The sequence below is a fragment of the Oncorhynchus mykiss genome, chromosome 22, assembly GCF_057628025.1.
Source record: "Oncorhynchus mykiss isolate SJ-2025 chromosome 22, ASM5762802v1, whole genome shotgun sequence".
NCBI lineage: Eukaryota > Metazoa > Chordata > Actinopteri > Salmoniformes > Salmonidae > Oncorhynchus > Oncorhynchus mykiss.
In genome coordinates this window covers 37,737,646-37,761,517 of record NC_143043.1, presented here as the reverse complement: position 1 = coordinate 37,761,517, position 23,872 = coordinate 37,737,646, and the positions used below count along the sequence as shown (strand labels likewise).

General features: G+C 39.5%; 1 protein-coding gene across 1 annotated transcript in view; it reads right to left on the bottom strand.

The window, feature by feature from the left end:
* LOC110501775 (titin) overlaps nucleotides 1–23,872 on the bottom strand; it is a 175,594-nt gene that overhangs the window by 94,802 nt on the left and 56,920 nt on the right. Inside the window, exons 45-76 of the mRNA XM_090215073.1 lie at nucleotides 23,560–23,847; nucleotides 23,328–23,441; nucleotides 22,909–23,194; nucleotides 22,617–22,800; nucleotides 22,380–22,460; nucleotides 21,985–22,252; nucleotides 21,603–21,863; nucleotides 20,414–20,440; nucleotides 20,224–20,280; nucleotides 19,824–19,880; nucleotides 18,926–19,000; nucleotides 18,418–18,474; nucleotides 18,095–18,169; nucleotides 17,772–17,843; nucleotides 17,306–17,431; nucleotides 16,955–17,101; nucleotides 16,447–16,557; nucleotides 16,009–16,101; nucleotides 14,919–15,620; nucleotides 11,412–11,699; nucleotides 10,911–11,213; nucleotides 10,677–10,748; nucleotides 10,496–10,570; nucleotides 9,736–9,771; nucleotides 7,365–7,427; nucleotides 5,832–6,230; nucleotides 5,135–5,404; nucleotides 4,753–5,028; nucleotides 4,521–4,660; nucleotides 4,277–4,403; nucleotides 307–573; nucleotides 69–208 (exon numbers count right to left, since the gene is read on the bottom strand). Coding sequence (XP_090071199.1) covers nucleotides 69–208; nucleotides 307–573; nucleotides 4,277–4,403; nucleotides 4,521–4,660; nucleotides 4,753–5,028; nucleotides 5,135–5,404; nucleotides 5,832–6,230; nucleotides 7,365–7,427; nucleotides 9,736–9,771; nucleotides 10,496–10,570; nucleotides 10,677–10,748; nucleotides 10,911–11,213; nucleotides 11,412–11,699; nucleotides 14,919–15,620; nucleotides 16,009–16,101; nucleotides 16,447–16,557; nucleotides 16,955–17,101; nucleotides 17,306–17,431; nucleotides 17,772–17,843; nucleotides 18,095–18,169; nucleotides 18,418–18,474; nucleotides 18,926–19,000; nucleotides 19,824–19,880; nucleotides 20,224–20,280; nucleotides 20,414–20,440; nucleotides 21,603–21,863; nucleotides 21,985–22,252; nucleotides 22,380–22,460; nucleotides 22,617–22,800; nucleotides 22,909–23,194; nucleotides 23,328–23,441; nucleotides 23,560–23,847 — 5,537 coding nt within the window. The remainder of the gene's footprint in view (nucleotides 1–68; nucleotides 209–306; nucleotides 574–4,276; nucleotides 4,404–4,520; nucleotides 4,661–4,752; nucleotides 5,029–5,134; nucleotides 5,405–5,831; nucleotides 6,231–7,364; nucleotides 7,428–9,735; nucleotides 9,772–10,495; nucleotides 10,571–10,676; nucleotides 10,749–10,910; nucleotides 11,214–11,411; nucleotides 11,700–14,918; nucleotides 15,621–16,008; nucleotides 16,102–16,446; nucleotides 16,558–16,954; nucleotides 17,102–17,305; nucleotides 17,432–17,771; nucleotides 17,844–18,094; nucleotides 18,170–18,417; nucleotides 18,475–18,925; nucleotides 19,001–19,823; nucleotides 19,881–20,223; nucleotides 20,281–20,413; nucleotides 20,441–21,602; nucleotides 21,864–21,984; nucleotides 22,253–22,379; nucleotides 22,461–22,616; nucleotides 22,801–22,908; nucleotides 23,195–23,327; nucleotides 23,442–23,559; nucleotides 23,848–23,872) is intronic.

The following is a 23,872-nucleotide window of genomic DNA, read 5'->3' as shown; positions in this document are numbered from 1 at the left end:
GCTAGGAAATGTACTAAGGAATGTCCAATTACTGTATGTAGTCATAATGAAGTGGATATTTTTCTTACAGGAGACTGATGAAGGGCCTCTCCATTGAGTTTCCAGTGACCGTGGACATCATCGGCAGAGATCTCGGTCTCAAACTTGGCGATTTCAGTTTCTGTCACTTCCACGCTGTACAGTGGCCTGACAAACTTAATGTCACGATCTGTAGAAGAAACACAAAGACAACTCAAGTGTCTGTATAAATGAAATAAAATATAAACTGCAATCCTCAAATGCTGAGCTAAAAACACTAAAGGCTACCTTCAATGTTGAGCTTGGCCGTGGTTCTGTCCGCATCACAATCACAGCTGTATTCTCCAATGTCGGATTTCTCTGTCTTCTTAATGATCAGCATACGCCTCTTTCCATCGGCTTTGATGACCACGTTCTTGGAGGAAGTGATTTGCTGGTCACCTTTGAACCATTTCACCTCTGCATTGGGCTTGCTCAGTTCACAAATCATCGTCAGTTCATCTTTCTCAGTGACTGAGTAGTCGTGCAGTTTTGTCGTGAAGTAAGGCTTTCCCTCTGTTCATGAAAAAGAAACCATGATGTGTGTGTGATATTTAAGTTTCGACAACGGCTTATTTCCATCTACAGATTCTATAGATTTATTTTGATTGAACGTTTCAAGGGTTTTAACGATATACTAACCGAGAACTGTGTGCATGGCCTCTGAGATTTTGTCCATGGCCTCTACTTTGATCATGGATGTGTCATCAATGGACACCCCCTTGAAGGTCAATTTGTGCATCTTGCCATCGTCTGACATGTGCACAACTTGGCTGGGATGCAAACGCACATTGTACCAGGTGACCTGGATGTTGTCATGTGATAAGCTACACCGTGCACCTGGCAACCTTGGCTAGCGCGCACTGCGCCCGGCCCGCCACAGGAGTCGCTGGTGGACCAATCCCTCCCTAACCCGGACGACGCTAGGCCAATTGTGCGTCGCCCCACGGACCTCCCGGTCGCGGCCAGTTACGACAGAGCCTGGGCGCGAACCCAGGGACTCTGATGGCACAGCTGGCGCTGCAGTACAGCGCCCTTAACCACTGCGCCACCCGGGAGGCCACAGAAACATTTCTTCAGATTACATTGGATAACTAGTTCGCCAGTGGTTCTCTTGTCCTCTGCCTCAAATATGTACTCAGCTTCATCCTCATATGCGGCAGATTTGACCACCAGTGTCTCTTTCCCTCATGGGTAATATCAAACTTATCATAAGCTGTCAACTCATGAGATCCCTTGAGCCATCGGAAGCCCTTAGGCACTCTGGACACCTCACACTCAAATCTGACCTCATATTTGTCATACACTTGTACATCACTCAAATGTGTGACAAATGTAATTGGACTCTCTGTAGTTCAGAAGGAAACAGAGATAATGTGGCATCATGGCAATGCGTAGAGAACCACCACAGAATATTCACATTTACATGATCAAATCTAAACATCTCACCTTTCACTTTCAGATTAGCAACACATTTAGCATTAGCAGCTGTAAATAGAATCTCCCCTGACAAGGGGGCCTTGAGGTTGTATAATATTAATGTGTGCTTTGCACCATCCTCTATCATTTCAATGTCCTATAAATTAGTAGCAAAATTTGTATAGAAAATAGTCCACATTAGATGAAGATGAATGGGAAAAGGAGGAAGGAAGATAATTATATGGGCTGTTTCATTGTAATATTTCAAGATCACGTAAAGGATGAGAATGGATGATCACGTAATGGTATGAATGGTAGAATGGTCAAACAACAGTTAGAATGATTTGGTGATTGAGTAAGGGGATACAGGGGATTGAGTAAGGACTTCTCAGTTCAGTTTCCACTGGCCACCTCAAAGAGCTCAACGTCATACATTGGGCGAGTTATCTCTATATCTCGAGCTGCAAGTCAGGATGGAGAACATTACAATTACAAGAAAACTACAAGAACGTTCTCAAAATAAATGATTGTTACTTAACAAACATTTGTAATTGCTTATCCTCAATGTTAATATCTGCCATGGTTTTGTCCGTTCTACAATCACATACGTATTGTCCCTTATCTCAGTCCTCCACTTTCTTGATGGACAACATTCTTCGATTCGCTTCAGCCCTTATGGTTACCATCTTAGAGGCCTTCATTTCAGTCTCATTAAGATACCACATGTCTGGGACATCTTTCATGAGTTCACAGTCCAGAGCGACTTCGACTTTCTGGACTGCTGTATAATCCTGCAACTTCACCACGAAGTATGCATCCCCCGCTGGAACATGGAATCATGAGGATAATGAGTGTTTTGACGTGATCTTCCTGTCCGGGTTGGTGCCCCCCTCGGGTTCGTGCAATGGGGGAGATCTTTGTGGGCTATACTCGGCCTTGTCTCAGGGTAGTAAGTTGGTGGTTGAAGATATCCCTGTAGTGGTGTGGGGACGTGCTTTGGAAAAGTGGGTGGGATTATATCCTGCCTGTTTGGCACTGTCCGTGGGTATCGTTGGACAGGGCCACAGTGTCTCCCGACCCCTCCTGTCTCAGCCTCCAGTATTTATGCTGCAATAGTTTGTGTCTGGGGGCTAGGATCAGTCTGTTTTATTTGGAGTATTTCTCCTGTCTCATTTGGTGTCCTGTGTGAATTTAAGTAATAATTCTCTCTCCCTTTTTTTCTCTTTCTCTCTCTCTCTCTCCCCCTCTCTTTCTCTCTCTCTCTTTCTCTCTCTCTTCTCTCGGAGGACCTGAGCCCTAGGACCATGCCTCAGGACTACCTGACCTGATGACTCCTTGCTGTCCCCAGTCCACCTGGCCGTGCTACTGCTCCAGTTTCAACAGTTCTGCCTTCGACTGTGCTACCTTGTCCCGTACCTGCTGTTTTGGACCCTCTCTCCACAGCACCTGCTGTCTCTAACTCTGAATGATCGGCTATGAAAAGCCAACTGACATTTACTCCTCAAGTGATGATCTGTTGCACCCTCTACAACCACTGTGATTATTATTATCTGACCCTGCAGGTCATCTATGAACGTTTGAACATCTTGGCCATTTCCGGTTATAATCTCCACCCGGGACTGCCAGAAGAGGACTGGCCACCCCTCAGAGCCTGGTTCCTTTCTAGGTTTCTTCCTAGGTTCTGGCCTTTCAAGGGAGTTTTTCGTAGCCACAGTGCCTCTACATCTGCATTGCTTGCTGTTTGGGGTTTTAGGCTGGGTTTCTGTACAGCACTTTGTGACATTGGCTGATGTAAAAAGGGCGTTATAAATACATTTGATTGATTTTGCATTCTGTATTTATGTACTGTAGCGTGGGGCAAATCCTTGAATGACAAACAATTTGAATGAAGCAACAAAGCAGGGGTTACCTATCATCATCAGTTTTGCCATTGAGAGATTTCCTTTAGTCACAGAATCCTTTAATCAGAATTCCTTTAATCACAGAATTGTCTAGAATGTCATTGTATGCTGTAGTGTTAAGATTTCCCCTCACTGGAACTAAGGGACCTAGCTCGAACCATGAAAACCAGCCCGAGACCATTATTCCTTCTCCGGAAAACTTGACAGTTGGCACAATGCATTCGGGCAGGTAGCCGGACTGCCAGATGGTGAAGCGTGATTCATCACTCCAGAGAACGCATTTCAACTACTCCAGAGTCCAATAGCAGCGAGCTTTACACCACTCCAGCCAACGCTTGGCATTGCGCATGGTGATCTTAGACTTGTGTGCGGCTGCTCGGCCATTGAAACCCATTTTATGAAGCTCCCAACGAACAGTTATTGTGCTGACGTTGCTTCCAGGGGCAGTTTGGAACGCGGTAGTGAGCGATGCAACCGAGAACAGACGATTTTTAAGTGCTACACACTCGCCGGTCCCGTTCTGTGAGCTTGTGTGGCGTACCACTTCGCAGCTGAGTCGTTGTTGCTCCTAGACATTTCCACTTCACAATAACAGCACTTACAGTTGACCGGGGCAGCTCTATTTGACGGACTGACTTGTTGGAAAGGTGGCATCCTATGACGGTGCCACGTTGAAAGTCACTGAGCTCTTCAGTAAGGCCATTCTACTGCCAATGTTTGTCTATGGCGATTGTATGGCCGTGTGCATGATTTTATACCTGTCAGCAACAGCTGATGATGAAATTGCCAAATCCACTAATTTGAAGGGGTGTCCACATACTTTAAAAAATATATATAATGCAAATACATACATACATACATACACACATACATAATGTGCTCTTGGAACAACTGCTTACCCTTGACTGTGAGCACAGCACTAGTGACAGCATTCAGAGCTGTATAAGACACTTCACCAGACGCGTCCAGTGGAACACTTTTCAGAGTGAGGAAACGTTTATTGCCCTCCATTTTGATCTCACATGTCTGAAAATGCACAATAACAAGAAAACAGATATCAAAGACTGTTCAACATTTCTAAAAATTGTGGTTACGCTTAGTGATCGTGCAAATATTACAGTCAAATCATAAGACAAGTCATACCGGTGATCTTGTTAAGACCTGCCCTTTATGTTTCCATTCTCCAGGCACATCCTCTTCAGATATCTCCGTTTCAAATGTAACATCCTCTTTCTCGACCACCTCGCAACTTGAGAGAGGCTTCAAGATCTCAGCTTCACGTTCTGTAAAAATATCAAAAGTATAGAGTAAGCATTCATTAGGTAGCCTTACTGGATTCAACACCATACAAGATATGAGTGATTGTGCAACCAACCTCCAAGAGTCAGGTTAGCTGTGTATCTGTGGCCTTCAACCTCCATAGTATATTCTGCAATATCTTCGGGCTGTGCATTCTTTATTGTGAGAGTCAGGACTTTGCCTTCTTTCTTGACCTCAGTCTTGTCAGTTGGATCATTTGTAATCTCGTTGTTGCCTTTGAACCACTTCCAGTTGGGGGTTTCTTTGAAGAGCTCGCATTTGAAAGTGGCAGTGGCCTTGGGTTTCACATGCTGATCTTTCAATGGTTTCACCAGCCAGTCTCTGACAATTTCTGTAAACATTTATTTGTAATCAGTTTTCGTATGTACACTAACAGATTCAGTATATTTATATTGTTGATAAGTGTCAATGGTTTATTTAGGGAATGCTCTACATACCAATGATTTTGACAGTTGTTTTGGTCCTGATGAGTTCACACTCGCATGCGTAGATTCCAGCGTCGTCATCTCCCATGTTCTGGATCGTAACGGCTTGTTGCATTCCAATGACGTTGATGGCCACCTTTCCAGCGATTACCTTGAGGATCTTACCACTCTTCATCCAGGTTACTTCTCTCTCCTTGTTCAACTCACAGGTCAGGTACATAGGCTGCCCCTTCAGGACCGACGTCTCCTCACCCAGCTCTTTCACCCACTTCACGGGCAGTTCTGAACAGGTAGGTATTATGTCATTATTTACATGAAAATGTGCATACAAATTATTTGCATCAAAATATAAAGGTACAATGCATCAACCCATATCAATAATATATACATACAATTATCATCACAACTTAAACGTGACAAAAGCTACATAGATTAAGGAATACTTTATCAAAAAGGGGAGTACTCTCCATCAAATTGTGTAGTTATACGGTATACATTTTTATATGACAATATAAAACATGACATTAAGTAAACAATCATTATTTAAGCTACATCACCTGGAAATTAATTGTTATCAGCTTTTCAGTGGTTCACATGATTTTGTACAGAAATATGATTCTTATAAATACATAATTAATTAATTGTTAGTAATTTCTTATATAATGGAAATAATTCACATTCTTTCAATTAAGACAATTCTCTGAAATACCTTCAACAATGAGTTTGGCGGTTGTTGTCTTTTCCTTGTTGCCCAGCTTGGCAACACAAGTATATTCTCCAGTGTCCACCAGTTGGACGTCAATAATGGCCAGTCTGCGATCTTTGCCATCAGAGGTGAATTTGTGTTTTGGACTCTCTCTTAGGTTGCTGCCATCTTTCATCCATGTAGTTACAGCAGTAGAAGGTGAAACTTCACACTCAAACGTAGCAGATGCACCAACAGCATCACCTTCTTGTAACACTATGTCTTTGAGTGGTTTCGTAAACTTCAGGGGAACTGCTTTGAGCTGGAATCCAAAAGGATTAGCATCTGGGGGTTTGTCTCCTCCCCCACCACCGGGTTTCAGTCCTCTACCCCTGCCTTCACCAGGGGATGGAGTTTTGCCTGCTACAATTTAGACACAATTACACAGATTAGATGTTTTGCGTGTTTACAGCAGTTAAAAGTGTTAACATTTTCAAACGAATCTTTTTTTTTACACTTACCATGATATTTCCTAATAGAAAATGTGAGTGCTACGTCAGCTGTCCAAAATTATTTTTATGAAAGTTTAAATTGTTAGAGGCTGGCTAGTGTTGAAAAATATAGGCTAGTGTAGTAGAATCAGGCTAATGACTATATCATAAATAGTAGTGGGATAGTAGCCTTTCTAAAATGGAGGTTTGGATCATGGATGCAGATTGGTTGATAGGCGTTTGTTATTCACAATAATCCATGGCAAATGCCAGTTCCTTTTGAATTATCAATGCGCATCCACTGCCCCCCAGTGACCCAGACGCAACAGTTGGTAACTCAGCCCTGACTTGGACTTGACCAGTAGCGATACTGTTGTCATTAACTCTCATCCTTGCTTCATTTTCAACATGCTAGATACAACAGCAAATGCTACTGTATTAACTGCTAGCCTTACTACTGTAATATGCAAGACAGTAAGATAGCTTCCTTATTATGAAGAATGAATAATTAAGTTAGTTGGCTAGCTAGCAAGGGAATGTTAGCCAGCCTGCATAGCAACTATTTTTGTTATAACTAGCACCAAAAGAAAGAAGCTGATGCGGCTACAAAAATAGTTCTAAAATATATTTATATTCTGATTGCTTATTTGAAAAGCAGGGAATGAGACAAAGATTTCATACACTGAGTTTTTGTCCAACTTGCTGGGAAAGTAGTCAAAGTAGCTAACTTCTTTCAAAAGCCAGTGTTCACAGTGAATAGAATGTTGGATGTCATTGTTGAATTATGAGAAGTTTAGAATAGTGAAGGTTTTGGGAAGGACAAAAATCTTAATAGTTTAAGAAGAATATATTATATTAAAAAGCTATTGACAAGAAATGTACGTTTAACCTGTCTGCACGTTTTTAAAGTTGGAACAGTCATTAAAATGTAAACCGTTCAAATTTAGTTACAGTGACAACACTATGACGAAAGAGAATAAGCTTGAAAAATACTATGCAGGAAAAGAGTAGTGTGCTAACGCAGCACTCTAAAAAAGCTATTATTTTCACATGGATACAGTCTTACCTTTGAGGCCTCTGCCTCTGCCTGCACCTCTACCTGCACCTGCTTCTTCTGCTGGCTTTCCATCTGTTTAAGATATTTAGAATGACTACAACGTAAAGACAGATCACAATCAAATCCCTTGTAAAATCCCTCCCATCTGTTCACGTTTTTTAGAATGACTACAACGTAAAGACAGATCACAATCAAATCCCAAATTTTTACTCAGAACTGTACACACATAAGGTGAGATAAATAAAGATGAAGGGTGATGATGAAAACAAATTGACAACGGATGATGGGAAATGGGTATATAATACAAAATGTCAAATACCATGTAGAATAACAACATGCTAAACATGTGCTTTTTACATGGATTGACAGACAAATAACACAAACATGGAGACTGACATGGAGAAACAACACACAATGATGACAAACATCACATAGAATAAGATGGAAATGGATGAAGATTGTTTGGGATAAAATACTTTTTCTGATGAAAATTATCGACATGAAGAAACAATACGGAATGATGACAAACATTAACATGTAGAACATAACATTTTTTTTGAAAATGGATGGAGATTATTTGGGGTGAAGGACTTTTTCTGAGCCATTAATGTTGATTCGCTGCAGCCTTCATCTCACCTCGTCTTGGCATTCCAGGGGTCTCAAGTGCATCACCTTCCTCTCCCCAGTCTTCTGTGGACCCATAACTATCACGAGGGACAAGTTCCCATCCCCAACCTTCCTTGTCAGATTCCTCCTCAACCTCTGGCTCCTCCTCAAAGACTTCCTCCTCTAGCTGAGTGGAGAGATTTCGTAACTGTACCGCTTTGGGGGAAAGCTCTTTCATTCCTGGCACCTTCTTTGGTGGTGCTCCTTCAGTTTTCTCTTGTGGTGATTTCCTTTGAACTTTTTTTAGGGTAACACATTCAAATGAATCTTTTGGTGAAACTTCTTTGGGCAGCTTTTTGGTCCTTTCTGCCCTGGGCTTCCTCTCCATAGTATTTTTTTCTATTTCTTGTGGTTTTTCAACCTTAGGTGAAGGAGTCTTTTTCAGATCCACCATTTTCTTAAGTGTCTCTTCATGCTTTAAAGGTTTGTCTTCTTTGTCCTCTGCTTCTCTTGGCACGTGATCAACCTTTTTTAACTGTACTGGCTTTTCCACTTGAGGACTCTTTTCCATTTTCTTTACGGGTGCTGTCTTTGGAGGACTTGACTCATGTTGAGTTTTTTTCCCAGTTTCTTTTGTCTCAGGCTCCTTCTCAGGATTCACAGCTTCAGTGTCGGCTTTAGGTGACTTTGAAAATGGATTCAATTTAACATTTTCCTTCTCTTGCTCCTGTGTTGGAATCCTTTTCACCTTTGTCAGTGGTTTGTCAGAATCCTGGACTTGTTCATCTTCAGGAACTTTGGCCACTGGTTTTAATTTGACTGCCTGTGGCTCTTCTTTAGCACTAGGAACTCTATCAGCTTTCTTACGGTCAACAGGTTCTTTAATGTCTTCATCGCTTGGTTGTCTCTCACCTCTCTTGAAAACCACAGATTCTTTGTCTTTGTCCTTCTCTGGCTCAACGGTCACAGCTTTAGAAGATTTTTGGAACAGTTTTAACTTCACAGTTTTTTGTTCTTTTTCTTCTGATGGTAATCTGGACAGTTTCTTTCGGGCTAAACTTGGGTCTGTTGGTGCCTCTTCTTTCACCCCCTTGGGAATTTGCTTCAAAGTAATTTTGTCCCCTTCTTTTTCAACTCTGGGAATGGTCTGCCGAGACCATTTGTCTTCAGTTGGTTCATTTTCTTTAGGTGTCTTTACTTTAGCTCCATCAGGTATCTTGCTGATTGCATCGGTCTTGCTTATTTTCTCTGCCTCATATCTTTCAGATATTGTTACTTCACCTTCATCATACACTCTCTCTTCAAAGTCATGGATTGTACACTTTGTCATTTTTGGAGGTTTCTTTAGTGGTGCTGGCAGATCTTCAAAGGAGACTGAAGGTACTTTCTTCAGTGATATAATATCATGTTCTTGCTCCAAGTCTTTGGAAATCCTGGTTGTTTTCTTCAAGGTTGGCGGGACAAGTTTTTCTTCTTCCTCAATGTGAATTTGAGCTTTTTGTCGGAGAACTGCAGCAAAGGTTTCACATTGCACATAACAGCTCACTTAACAAAATAATAACATTGAAAACATTACACCAGAAAACATTCAAACCCTGAGATTTTACACATTGAACAATAGACACACAACACACAACAAACAAAGAAACAAACAAAATTCACAGAAAACAACAATGCCACCAGATATTTAAAAGTTTGAGCTGGATATTTATTTTTATGCACGGAATATGGAAATGGGATTATCAATGAAGAGGAAAACAAGTATTCATCATACCTTTCTTAGCTGGTCCTGGTGCCTGCTTGCCTTCACCTAGCAGGAAAATTATAGAAAAGTTTTTAAAAAATTGTCCACTTAAGAACATACATTTGAAGATATATGGGATACAAGCCTCAATGTATCATGTACGGTTATGACGTTGAGATATGATTGAGGAAACCAACGCAATCACTTTCTATAAGAGACTGATTCATTTCTCTTTTGGATGGTGTTGGGTATTAGTCTTGAGGAACCAATCCTGGAATTTCAAGGGATATTCCTCCCATAACCAATCAAAGATCAGGACAATTGAAGTAATATTATCAAGTGATGATATAAATGAGGGAAAATATTAAATGCTCTCATTTTTTGTCATCAATGCATTTCAGGATGAGAACATACAGTAGTTAAGACAAACAAAATGGCATGACATACAAAACCCCAGTATTGCTGAGAAGGAGATTAGAGGTGGCACCTAGCTGATTTAAATAGTATAACATGCACATACAATATTATAGAAAGGACAGACAAAAAAAACAGGAATGCTTTGTGAAATGAAGAGGTAACATTCTTGTTGAATGAAATGAACACTAAAACCTGTTGTTAAGTGACTTGGAGAAACCCAAGCCAAATACACTAGTCTCAACCCTCTATGTCTAGAATAAGGTTGAAGAAAGCATGCTTTGTTTTATTTGGATGGTATGGTATTCAGAATATTAATAGGATATTAGTTTGTGATTTTATATCCATATTATTTGGAACATTCTTCGCTGAATACCTGGCTTTAAATTGTCTTGTTCTTGCTCTTGGGTGACAGGCTTGGTCTCCTCTGTAGCTTTTTTCTCTCGAGGTGCTTCAAAATAGTGTTTAAGATTTAGATTTGCCCAAGAAGCATTCATTCACGAATGTATAGAAAGAACTTTAAGAAAATAAATGACAAACATTTAACAGAAGTGTACCTTCAAGAGGGCTGACTTTCTTTGCAAGTTGCTCAGTGGGATTTGGAATTGTTTCCTTCTCCTTTTCTGGTACTTCAAATAAAATTATACTATGATCAAAATCAAGACATTAAACCACTGAGAAGAAACATGATTTCAACACACAAAGACACATAATAGATAATATGTAATGTCCCAAATACATCACACAAACAAACATAACAAACAGGATAGCAAGGATTGGCTTTGTTATACCTTTCTGGGGAGCAACATCATCTTCACTTGAAAGAGACACCACTTCAGCAACAGCCTTCTTCTCTGGTTTAGACTCAGACTTAGGCTCAGGTTTAGACTCTGGCTTAGACATTTTCTTTAGAAGTGGCTCTGCTGGCTTTGGAGGCTCAGCAACAGCCTTCTTCTCTGGCTTAGGCTCAGACTTAGGTTCAGGTTTAGACTCTGGCGAAGACAATTTCTTAAGAAGTATCTCAGCAGGCTTTGCAGGTGACTCCTTCACCTCTTCAGCAATAGCTGTTTTCTCTGGCTTCTCCTTTGCTGGATCTTGAAATAAAATTATATGGTCATAATCAAGATACTACAGAGCATTGGACCACTAAGAAAGTATCAGAGAAATATGTTATCAAATAGAGCACACACCACACAGAGAAAAACATACAACATGCATAACATAGACACAGACATAACACACAAAATATAAAGATTTTTTAAAGATTCATATTTCAGGTTTTCTTGTTATACCTTTTTTGGGAACAACATCTTCTTCAAGAATAGCTCTCTTCTCTGGCTTAGTCTCTGGCTCAGCCACTTTCTTTACAAGTGCCTTAGTAGGCTTAGGTGGTGATTCCAGCTCAGCAATAACCATTGTCTCTGGCTTAGACACTTTTTTAGGAATTGGCTCAGACGGCTTAAGAGGTGATTCTTTCACCTTCTCAGCATTCATTTTTTCTGGTTTAGACTCTAGCTTAGGCACTTTCTTCACAAGCGGCTCAGTGGGCTGTGGGAGTGTTTCCTTCTTCTTTGCTGGTACTTAAAATAAAGTAATTTTATGATTAAAACCAAGACACTACAGATTGGGGTAAGCAGTAGAGCACCAAGAAAGTACCAAGGAAAGATGTGATCAAACAGAAAACAGACAAATAAGAAAATATCCCAAACACAAAAACACAAAACATACAGACAAACAACAGACCAAAAAGCAAGATTTTAAGAGTGAAGATTTGTATTTCAAGAATTCCCCTGGTTATACCTTTTTGAGGAGAAACATCTTCTTTAATTGACAGAGACACCTCTTCACCTATAGCCATCTTCTTTGTCTTGGTCTCTGGCTTAGACTCTGGTTTGCCTACTTTCTTTGCAAGTGGCTCAACAGGTCCCGGGGGTGATTCATCCACCACATCAGCAATAACTGTCTTCTCTGGCATAGTCCATTTCTTTAGAAGTGTCTCAGCAGGCTTTGGAGGTGATTCTTTCACCCTTACAGTAACAGCCTTCCTCTCTGGTGTAAGCTTTTGCCTAGCATCTATCTTAGACTCTGGTTTAGGCTTAGGCTCTGGCTTAACCTCTGCTTTAGGCTCTGGCTTAGCATCTAGTTTAGGCTTAGGCTTTGCCTTAACCTCTACTTTAGGCTCTTGCTTAGGATCTGGCTTAGCCTTTAGTTTAGGCTTAGGCTCTGGCTTTAACACTTGTGGCTCAGTGGACTGTGGTACATTTTTCACCCCTACTTCAATAACAGCCTTCTTCTCTGGCATAACCTCTAGCCTAACCTCTGGTTTAGACTCTGGCATAGGAACTGGTTTAACCTCTGGTTTAGGTTTAGGCTCTGTTTTAGCCTCTGGCTTAGGCTCTGGCTTAGATTCTGGCATAGACACTTTCTTTACAAGTGTCTCAGCAGGCTGTTCAGCAATAACCCTCTTCTCTGGCTTGGACTCTAGCTTGATTTCTGGTTTAGACTCTGGTTTAGCCACTTTCTTTGCAAATGGGTCAGATTCTTTCACCCCTTCAGCAACAACAGTCTTCTCTAGCTGAGGCACTTTCTTTGTGAGTGGTTCAACAGTCTGTGGAGGTGATTCCTTCTTCATTGCCGGTTCTTGAAAAAAAATTATACCATGGTCAAGATCAATATACTACAGATTGGGGTAAGCAGTCCAGCACCAAGAAAATACCAAAGAAAGAAGTGATCAAATGGAGAACACAAAGGATACACAAAAAATACACAGAAACAACACAGAATCACAAAACAGGTGCAAGAGTGGCGCAGATATATTGTCCTCATTCTGTGAGACAAGAGTTTCCTCCTCAGATAGAATAACTTTAACAGGTTTTCCTTTGTCAGTGACCCGTTTCTTAGTTTGGATGTCCTCAATTATAAGAGGTGTCTCTTCGAGGGGTTCCTCTCTCATAGAAGGTATCTTGTCAGTTCCTTCCTTGGATTCATTTACTTTGGCAGGTTTTCCTTTTTCAAGTATCTGTTTCTTTGATTCAAAGTTCTCAACTCTAAGAGGTATCTCTTCAGGGGTTTCCTTTCTCTTAGTAAGTCTCTTGTCTAATGTTTGCTCCTTGGATGGAGTTACTTTGGCAGATTTGCCTTTCTCAACTACTTGTTTCTTAGTTCGCTTGTCCTCCACTGTACGAGGTATCTCTTCAGTGGTTTCCTCTCTCGTAGTAAGAGTCTTCTCAAAAGTTTCCTCTGTGGATTGAATTACTTTGGAAGTTTTGTCTTTCTCAACTACCTGTCTCTTTATTTTGAAGTCCTCAACTGTACGAGTTATCTCTTCAGTACAAACTAATCCCTGTCCTTTCTCTTTGGGCAACGGCAGGTTTTTGGGAGAGAAACCTTCTGACAAAGGTATTTTGTCCTTTCCTGTGTCAACTTGAAGATTTGATATGTTTTGCCTTAATGATTCTACTCTGATAGAAGATTCTACTGGTTCTATGGATTCTACTGGTTGAGAAAAACCTTCTTGGCTAGATCTACTTTCAGAAGCATGTTTATCTGTTGGTTTGGGGAAAATATTATCTCTGGCTCTCTTTGTTTTCTGTGAAACATCCATAACAGATGCCTCTTGATTCAAAGTGTATTCTTCATGTTCCTGGGTAGAAGCTTCTCTTGGAGAACTATTGTCTGTTATAACAGAGATCTCCTGTCTTCTGCCTGACTTATCCTTCTTCTCTGATACCCTGGTGGTAATTTTCTTTTTCTTGACAATGTCTGCTTTCTCTCTTTGCACTTTCTTATCTGTTTCTATTACCTTGCTTTCACCCTCAACTACCGACGGTCTATGAATATACTTTTTCATGGATATTTCTTCACTTATACTAGCACTCCCTTGTTTCATTTCAGTAACTTCTTCATATTTTTTAATAAATCCGGTGTCCTGTTTTTTTGTCAGATAATACTTTCAAAGCTCCAGTATCCTTCTGTATAGGTAACCTGTCCTTTGTATCATCTTTGTCAACTTTTTGGACAAAATGTTCTTCTATAGATTGAACTGCTTGGTGGATAGGTACATCTTCAATAGTAACCTCTTCTGTCTTTAACTCAATTACATCAACATAAATAGTTCCCTTAGTTTTGATGCATGTCTCCTCTTCCTCTCTAAACACTATACTTGCAGGGTAAACACTTAGCAGTGTTTCTTTTGCTTTTGTAGACAATTCAGGAGACTCCATCTGAAGAGATCTATCCTTTTTGACTGGTAAATATGCATCTAGATCAGACCTAGTAAGAACCTTTGTAGCTCTATGTTTCCTTTTGGAAAGCTCGCTAACAGAGTGTTTCATATCTGACTTTTTATATTTTTGGACGGGTACTTTTTCTGGTACGGTATCTTCTGTCTTTACTGAAATCTCCTGTCGTGACATCAATGTAGTGCTCTTGTCCAATATATCCCCTTTGTCTTTGTATGATACCTCTGCATTTGCGTGCCACACTTCTTCATGCTGAAAGACTTCTTCTATTGGAGGAGCTCTCTCCATCGTGTAAGAAACCTTGTGAGTTTTCAAAGATCTCCTTTTCTCAGCCATCTGCAGACTGGAAGTCATTTGAAGTTCTAAAGGTATTTTCGAGAGTTCCACACCAAATGGTGGTTGCAAGAGATTATTGACAAAACACAACATAAAGACAAACATTGCGTAAAAAAAACACAGATGAAAAAAGAGAGCTGTACTGGTGTACCATTATAAATATCTAAGTGAAGTAAGATTTTAGAATTTTGAACACACAAATACACAGAACACTTAGAATACCTGTTCCTTTTCTTTGTGGCATAACTTCTATTTCTGAAGTTGGAACTTTCTTTTCTTCTTCCATCTCCTTTTTAGGTTTAGTAACAGGTACCTTTTCAGTAGGTATTTTCTCAGGTACCTTCTCAACAGGTACCTTTTCAGTAGGTTTTTTCTCAGGTACCATCTCAACAGGTGCCTTTTCAGTAGGTTTTTTCTCAGGTACCTTCTCAACAGGTACCTTTTCAGTAGGTATTTTCTCAGGTACCATCTCAACAGGTACCTTTTCAGTAGGTACTTTCTCAGGTACCTTCTCAACAGGTACCTTTTCAGTAGGTACTTTCTCAGGTACCTTCTCAACAGGTACCTTTTCAGTAGGTATTTTCTCAGGTACCATCTCAACAGGTACCTTTTCAGTAGGTACTTTCTCAGGTACCTTCTCAACAGGTACCTTTTCAGTAGGTACTTTCTCAGGTACCTTCTCAACAGGTACCTTTTCAGTAGGTATTTTCTCAGGTACCATCTCAACAGGTACCTTTTCAGTAGGTATTTTCTCAGGTACCATCTCAACAGGTACCTTTTCAGTAGGTACTTTCTCAGGTACCTTCTCAACAGGTACCTTTTCAGTAGGTACTTTCTCAGGTACCATCTCAACAGGTGCCTTTTCAGTAGGTACTTTCTCAGGTACCATCTCAACAGGTACAGGTTTCTGTTTGGGCTCGATCACTTCAAGCGCACACAAACAACACACACACACAAAAGACATTGGCAACACAGAAGATTTACAGAAGTGTTCTCACATAAGATACATCAAATTCGACAAAGAGATCGTCAACGCTTTACATGGTCACAAACACATCATGACCGATGTCTGAAAGAGACTTAACAACTTATGATAAACTATAAGTCTAATAGGATGTTATATTGTAACACCATGGAGTCAGCATCATGATGATAGTTCAAGTAAAGTGTTACCCTTGTGTATAGACTATCAAACAGAGAAAACTGAGCGGTGGAAGACGGTAAACATAGGACAAAGAAGAGTTCAAGAAGACCCTTAAGACATCACAGTACACAGTATGTACAGTACATAAGTCAGTATATAAATCCCTACCTTTTTGCGGTGTATTCTCCTTTGGAGGCACAATAACTGATTCAGGCTTTCTGACAGCCTTTGGGGGTTCTGGTTTTCTTTCCTCCACGTGAACTTAAAAAAACATTCAACTTTGTTAAAAACCTGCATATACAGTACATGAAGATATTCAAGACAGTAGATTCAAACACAGACATTCCACAAATCACACTCTGTCGAGTGGTAAGACTGTATGAAAATGATTATGACGAGACAATATAAAGCATCTGGTGCGAAGACTTTTCAGCTGTGCACAAACACTTAAAAAGTCAAACAGTTCATATAACATTGTGATGTAGAAGTTAGAAAAAATACAGAACCTAGATAAAAACAAGACAGAGATGTTCAAAGCTTGGGTTGATTAGAAGAAAGTCATTAAACATGAATGGAAGAAGCATTGACAACCTATAGTGAGCATACCTTGTTCTGGCACAGAGTGTATTTGAGGCTCTATGTCCTCTCTGTCCTCTTTTTGAAGGATGGTAGCTGGTTGCTGCAGAGTTACCTCCTGCCTTTTTAGTGCTTCTGGCACTTCAAAAGAACATGCAAATGATCAGTAATATACTATGTGCTGTGATGAAAGTACAGAAAACAGACGTATTACTGACAAACAGAAAACTACAAATACTGATTCCAAATATGGATTCCATTATGCCAAAAACAAGACAAAGAGTGACAGATTACACATAAATCGACTTGAAATATCGAATAAAGAATGTTGTATAGCAGAGATAAATGTACTTACACGAGACAAACATAAATGTGGTTGCAACACGTCCTCAATTGAGGAGAACACTAGTCTTAAACGTTGTAATGCCATAGTCAGAAAAAGACAGGCAAAGATGGACTGACAAACAGAAGAGTATAAAGAGCAGACATGTTTTTAAAAGACTCAGAAAGCTGCCTCTCTTTTGAGAGATACTGATACCTTGTGGTGATGGGACCTTCTTTGCAGCAGCAGCAGTAGGCTCCGGCTCCTTTGGATCACGCGTAGAGGCTGTCTCTGGCTTTTTAGCTGCTGTCGGCTTTCCTGGTTCTGGCTTTGAAGCCTCTGGTTTCTTAACCTCCTCAGGAACTTCAAGTAACATGCACTTTGATTTAGAGTTCACTAACCAAGGTAATACTTACATGTTACATACACATATGACACAAAAGATTTGCTTCTATGTTAGAAGCTATTTAAACATATTAGATACAGAAACACGTACGATTCCACAAACAAAGGAGAGGTGCATTAGAGAGGAGAATAAATATTCCACACAACACATGATATAAATACCTTTGGTTGGTGGACTCTCTGGTTTCTTTATAGGCGCACGGTTTGGTTCAGGTTCAACCTTAGTCGCAGGTGAAACTTCAGGCTCTGGTTTTGGTTCAGCAACATGGGGTGCAGCTTGAGGCACATCTTCAGGTAATACAGACATCAACATTAAAAACAATATAAGCTATGGGATATCAAGAAAAGGCGGGTGAAAAAAAAACGAGTGAAAGCCATAAAATGGTAAGAGAGTAAGATTGAGACAACTTCTCTAAACGCAATTAAAAAAGTGACAAACGTGAACAAACTTAGTCACACAGGCTTATTCACACAATCCCTTGGGATAATAATATGCAATGTTAGAAAGCACTGCATAGAAGATTTAGAAACTGTGTAGACAGGTATGAAACTGACAAGAAGACAACATATTCAAGAGCTACAGCAGCATTAGGAGCATGTCTGAAGCACTTAGGAAAACGCAGTCTACCTTTCTTTAGTGGAACCTGTTCAGGTTTCTCAGCTGGCTTATGGGCAGGCATCTTTGCTTCTTCATGTTCTTCTAAGATATTGAAAGGGAGCAATTACATCCACCAAAATAAAAAAAGTAGAATAGAATTTACAGAAGTCATTCAAATAAATACAAAATAATTACAGTTAAAGGAAATTAATAAGTTGATGAAAATAAAGAAAAATCCACACCAACAATGAACAAAAACAAAGTTACTGCTTTAGTTAATAGAAAATGATGAATACGTGGCGAGCATGAGAAGACGGTTAGACAAGCGCATCATTTCTGATGTAAGACTATACCTTTTGGAGAGGGGTGTTTCTCTGGGACAACGTTTGCAGCTATCTTCTCCTCCACTGGCTTTTTGGCTTCAGGAACTTGGAAATATCATCACAGTAAGTTCATTTTCCCTATTATGCTAACTTATCACTGAGTTAATGTGTTGGGACAAATAAAATGTATCTAATAATGTAATTTAAAGTAGTGGAAGTTGGTTACTTTACGCAGACAAACAGTCAAGCAAAAGTAGACAGGGGGGACAAACGTAGGTAAATGATCAACATGTACACACATCAACCAGATTAAACACGAAATAAACAACTTAGAAATACAGATATTTGGATACCTTTATGTGGTTCTGCTGCCTCAGCTGGTTTAGCCTTCTCCTCTGGTTTCTTGTGCTCTTCAGAAACGTTAAAGACACTCATTTTGTTAGCAAAGCATCTATCTAATGTGGACATCCAATAAGCACATAATATTGGGGAAGGCCGTACAGACAAACACATAAGCCACTATGCGTGATCAATTTAAGAGCAAAGAGTAAAAGATCATTAATATTGACAGTACAAACCAAGTCTAAACTAAGACATGCAAAAGAATTCAGCACGACATTACAGGGAACACCTAAAAGAAAATAAAGTTGTAAACATGGAGTTTAATTAATTACACATGAACAAAGATTATGAACTTTGCCAACAACTTACATTAAGGTTAAATCAAAAACAAGCTCTCAAAGAGTTTACCAATTGAAACAAACAAGATTACGACCATGTTTGCCACACATTAACAAGATAATGAACTTTGCCATAACATTGCTGTAAATCGAAGACAAACAAAAGCTATTCTTCCAATACCTTTTTGTGGCATTTCCTCCCTCATTCCAACCTTCTTACTCTGGACAGACACCTCCTCAACAGGTACTCTCGGGGCTGATAAGACAATGAGAATATATTAGTATCTTTGTTTCAACGAGGCTAAGGAGAGAGGTTTACGGTTCTAACACACAAATATAAACACACAAATGAAATGACTCCTGTGAGACAACAAAGGAGAGAGAAAGACCTGACATGTGTGTCTGAGTTCCAAACACATGCTAGTGCACTACGGCAAGATTACACATACAAAGAGTAGGAGCCCATATATTCTGTGCCAAGATATTTTCAAAGAGTGGCTCAAACATACAAAGACAGACAACAATGTATTTTAAGCACCAAACATGTTAATACCAATGTAGTAGTATGATGTGTCTCAAGGTGGAACGTTAAAGATGAACTGTTTGCCCGCTTGAGTTAGCTGCTAGAAGACAAACTCCAATGGTAACATCTATTCTAAGGGATACCTGTGGTTGTAGAGATTTCCTGTACTACTAACATTTTGGAATATGAAAAACATGTTTAGTTGTGCAGATGATCGTGGAGATCAGGAGGAAATGCTGGAATACTGGTTAGGTCGTGTTACAAAACTGAATAATCTTTTTAGAAGGTGTACAAACGTGTACAAACATGTTCAAATGGAGTTGGTTAAATTGATGGTGGTGATCACTGACAGAAACAGTAGTTAGGTCAAGTTACTAAGTTATTCATGCAAACGTGAATAAACAAGTAAAAACATGTCGATAGTGATAATGGTTACTATTAATATGACATAAATCTCACACAATAATCGAACGTTAGCTAATTGTTTTATGATGAATTAAAGGGGTTTGATGTTAATGGAAAGACGATTAATATAAAACAATGCAAGGCTATATACCTCTCATTTCCAACTCTCTCATTTGCATCTCTTCTTCATAATAGTATTCATAAGATTCTTTAAAAAAAACAGATATATGTTGAGTATTCAGATTCATAAGGTTAGTTTAGATTTAAAGTACCAGTCAAAAGTTTGGACACACCTACTCATTCAAGGGTTTTTCTTTATGTTTATAATTTTCTACCTTGTAGAATAGTAGTGAAGACATCACAACTATGAAATAACACATATGGAATCATGTAGTAACCAAAAAAGTGTTATTTTATATTTGAGATTCTTCAAAGTAGGCACTCTTTGCCTTGATGACAGCTTTGCACACTCTTAAAATTCTCTCAACCAGCTTCATGAGGTAGCCACCTGGAATGTATAATTAATGGCTTATCTTATGTCCCATTCTTACCTTTGAGAGTGACTGAAGATGGCATATCAGGGACTTGTATTGATGAATCAGGGACATCTAAAGGATGTTGAATTTGGTTTAAATATTAAAGATATATAAAATATAAGTCATATAAGATAAATTGACTGGAATTTTGATTAATAATTGTGATACAATTGAACGTTTGTGTGGCTAGAAATCAAATACTTACCATGGGGTACCCTTGCTAATTCAATTTCTGTGAAAAAGGAAGATTAAATATTAACTTAAACTTCATGAAAATAACTATGAGATTCAGACAGCTGGAAAACAAAAAAAATGCTAATGACTATACCAACCTTTTAAAAGGCTAATCGATTATTAGAAAACCCCTTTGCAGAGTTCCTCTATCCAGTGTTTGTGTTCTTTTGCAAATCTTAATCTTTTCTTTTAATTGTCCAGTCTGAGATTTGGCTTTTTCTTTGCAACTCTGCCTAGAAGGCCAGCATCCCAGAGTCTCTTCATTACTGATGCTGAGACTGGTGTTTTGCGGGTACTATTTAATGAAGCTGCCAGTTGAGGACTTGTGAGGCGTCTGTTTCTCAAACTAGACACTCTAATGTACTTGTCCTCTTGCTCAGTTGTGCATCGGGGCCTCCCACTCCTCTTTCTTTTCTGGTTAGAGACAGTTTGCGCTGTTCTGTGAACGGAGTAGTACACAGTGTACGAGATCTTCAGTTTCTTGGCAATTTCTCGCATGGAATAGCCTTCCTTTCTCAGAACAAGAATAGACTGACGAAAGTTCTTTGTTTCTGTCCATTTTGAGCCTGTAATCGAACCCACAAATGCTGATGCTCCAGATACTCAACTAGTCTAAAGAAAGACAGTTTTATTGCTTCTTTAATCAGAACAACAGTTTTCAGCTGTGCTAACATAATTGCAAAAGGGTTTTCTAATAATCAATTAGCCTTTTAAAATGATAAACTTGGATTAGCTAACACAAAGCGGCATTGGTTGCTGATAATGGGCCTCTGTACGCCTGTGTAGCTATTCCATAAAAAATCTGCCGTTTCCAGCTACAATAGTAATTTACAACATTAACAATGTCTACACTGTATTTCTGATCAATTTGATGTTATTTTAATGGACCAAAATTTTGATTTTCTTTCAAAAACAAGGAAATTTCGAAGTGACCCCAAATGTTTGAACGGTAGTGTACATGTATTATCAGAGCGCTCCAGGACTAAAATTAAAATGTCAAATGAAAAGTAAAAAAAATTGAAAATGAGTGAAAATACTGAAATATTAGTGACAAAATATGTGACGAAGGAATAAAAATAGGTCAGGTTGGGATGACCTTCACTCCACAACATGAAGGTAGATGCAACATCAACCCATTATATGGTTAAATCTATACAAACCTTCAACCAAGAGATCTGCAGTGGATTCGAGGTTTTCATATTTGCAGGTATAACGTCCTTGGTCTTCTGGTCTGAGGTCTTTAATCGAGAGCCTCTGAATGTTGTTGACCACCTCATACGAGTATCTGTGTTTCATTTCTAAGAGCTTTCCATTCTTAAACCATTGGGTTTTGACATTAGGGATAGAAAACTGACAAGAAAGAGTACATGTTTGCCCCTCCTGTCCCGCAACTTCCTCCAGATGTTTCTCAACCTCAGGCTCTGTAAAGAAACAAATAACAAAAGTGCATCTCTATTAGTTTTACCGATACAGTATAATGACTTAAATCAATAACATTAATGTAAGTACAAAATAAACAAATGCAGAACCATCGATACCCACCGATAACAGTCAGTTTGGCGCTGGAGATATGTGGGCCACATACAACACGGTAGTTGCCCTGGTCTTTGGTTTGACACTGCTTGATCTTCAAGATGTGACGGTCCCCAACAATGCTGACTTCATATTTGTCGTTGTTGTCAAGCTTCTGAGTTCCCTTGTACCAGGACAGGGTGATCTCAGGGAAGTTGATCTTGATGTCACACTCAAAAGTAGCGACCTTGTTGGTAACTGTAGACTGATCTGTTATGTCCTTATTCACGGTGACCGGCTACAAGCAGATAAATAAGAAATATAAGCTTAGACATTAATGTAAATGAATATGCATACAATATATGATGAATTACTGCTGTTGTTATTGTCAGACATTTCATTGTGACAGCTAATGAGGAACCTACCTCAGTACGTTCCATTCTCTTTTGCAAATCAGCCACAAGAGCGACCAAATCCTCATCCAACTCTCTCTCTCTCTCCGGTTCCTAAATCACACCCAAAGACATAGCAGAACTTGTTAGAGTATCACCATTATGTCTTTAAAAAAGCAATGAAATTCAGTATTGAATTTAATTGTGTTCAGAAAAAAATGAAAAGCCATTAAATTCAATTGAATACAACTTAATGTTAAATGAATTTACCGATCTTCCACTTTCTTCTACTTTCTCCCTCTTCAGCTGCTCAATGGCCTGAAGAAGTCCACGGTAGTCAGTGATTCCAAACATACGGGCGTATTTCTCATACTCCTTAGGGTCCACATTTCTGAGCAACTCTACAATGTCAATGTCTTTCTCTTCCTGAGGACTCTTCTGTTTAGATGGAGTCCTGTGGAGAAAAAAACATAGAAGAGATATGCATGGAAAATATTATTTGTGTAGTTTCTTGTGAAATGTGAACGGTAGCGACACAATCGTCAAAGAGAGATTCACTTACTTCTTCAGTTTTGCTCTGAAGTCTCCCTCAACTCCAACATCCTCTTTCCTTTCCTCAACATGCATGTCGGTGTTGCATTCTATTTCTCCAGCTTTGTTAGTTGCGACACATCTGTACTGTCCGGAGTCAGACCTTGTTATTTCTGTGATCTCCAACTTGGCCTCCTGTCCCTTCTGCTCAATAGTGATGCGACCACCATGAGTGATCTGTCTCCACTTGCCCTTCATCCATTTCACGTTAGGAATAGGATCACCTCCAACTTTGGCAATGAAAGTTGCAGTGCCCTCTGTGAATTTAACACAACATATTGAAGACATCACTTGCTATGGAAATGTTAGATATCCAACTATTAATAAAAACTGTAGGCTGTTAATGGAATACTAATTAAATGCTTCTAAATCTCTTTTCATCACACTTACTCTCGGCTACATGGCAAGGCTTGGGCTCCTCGATGAAGAACAAGTTGTCCAGTTTCTTCACTGGTGCTGCAGTTGGTTCCTCTGCAGCAGGTTCAGGTGCTGCTTTGGATTTCTCTGCCATTAAGCATAATTCAAGAAGTCTGTTATAAAAACCATAACCCTTCATTCACGACAGCTGATTCAACCAATGTTTGGATATGATTTGAATAAAAATAGGGTCCAGAACATGTACCTTTGATAGTTACTTTGGCCTTGCAGAATTCACTACCAGCCTCATTGGTTGCCTTGCAGAGATAGTCCCCTGCATCATTCTTTGATACGTGCATGACCTCCAAAGAAGCAACACCATCGGCAAAACGTATTTTACTGCTGGAATTGTTTTTCAAGTCTTTCCTGTCCTTCATCCACTGAATCTTCATAGAAGGTGATCCATGGACATGGCAGCTAAGGTGCAGGTTCTCACCCTCGGTCAGCGTGACAGGTTTTAGAGAGGGGTCAAATGTAGGGAGCTTCTTGTGTTCTGGATTAATAAGGAAGAGTCATGG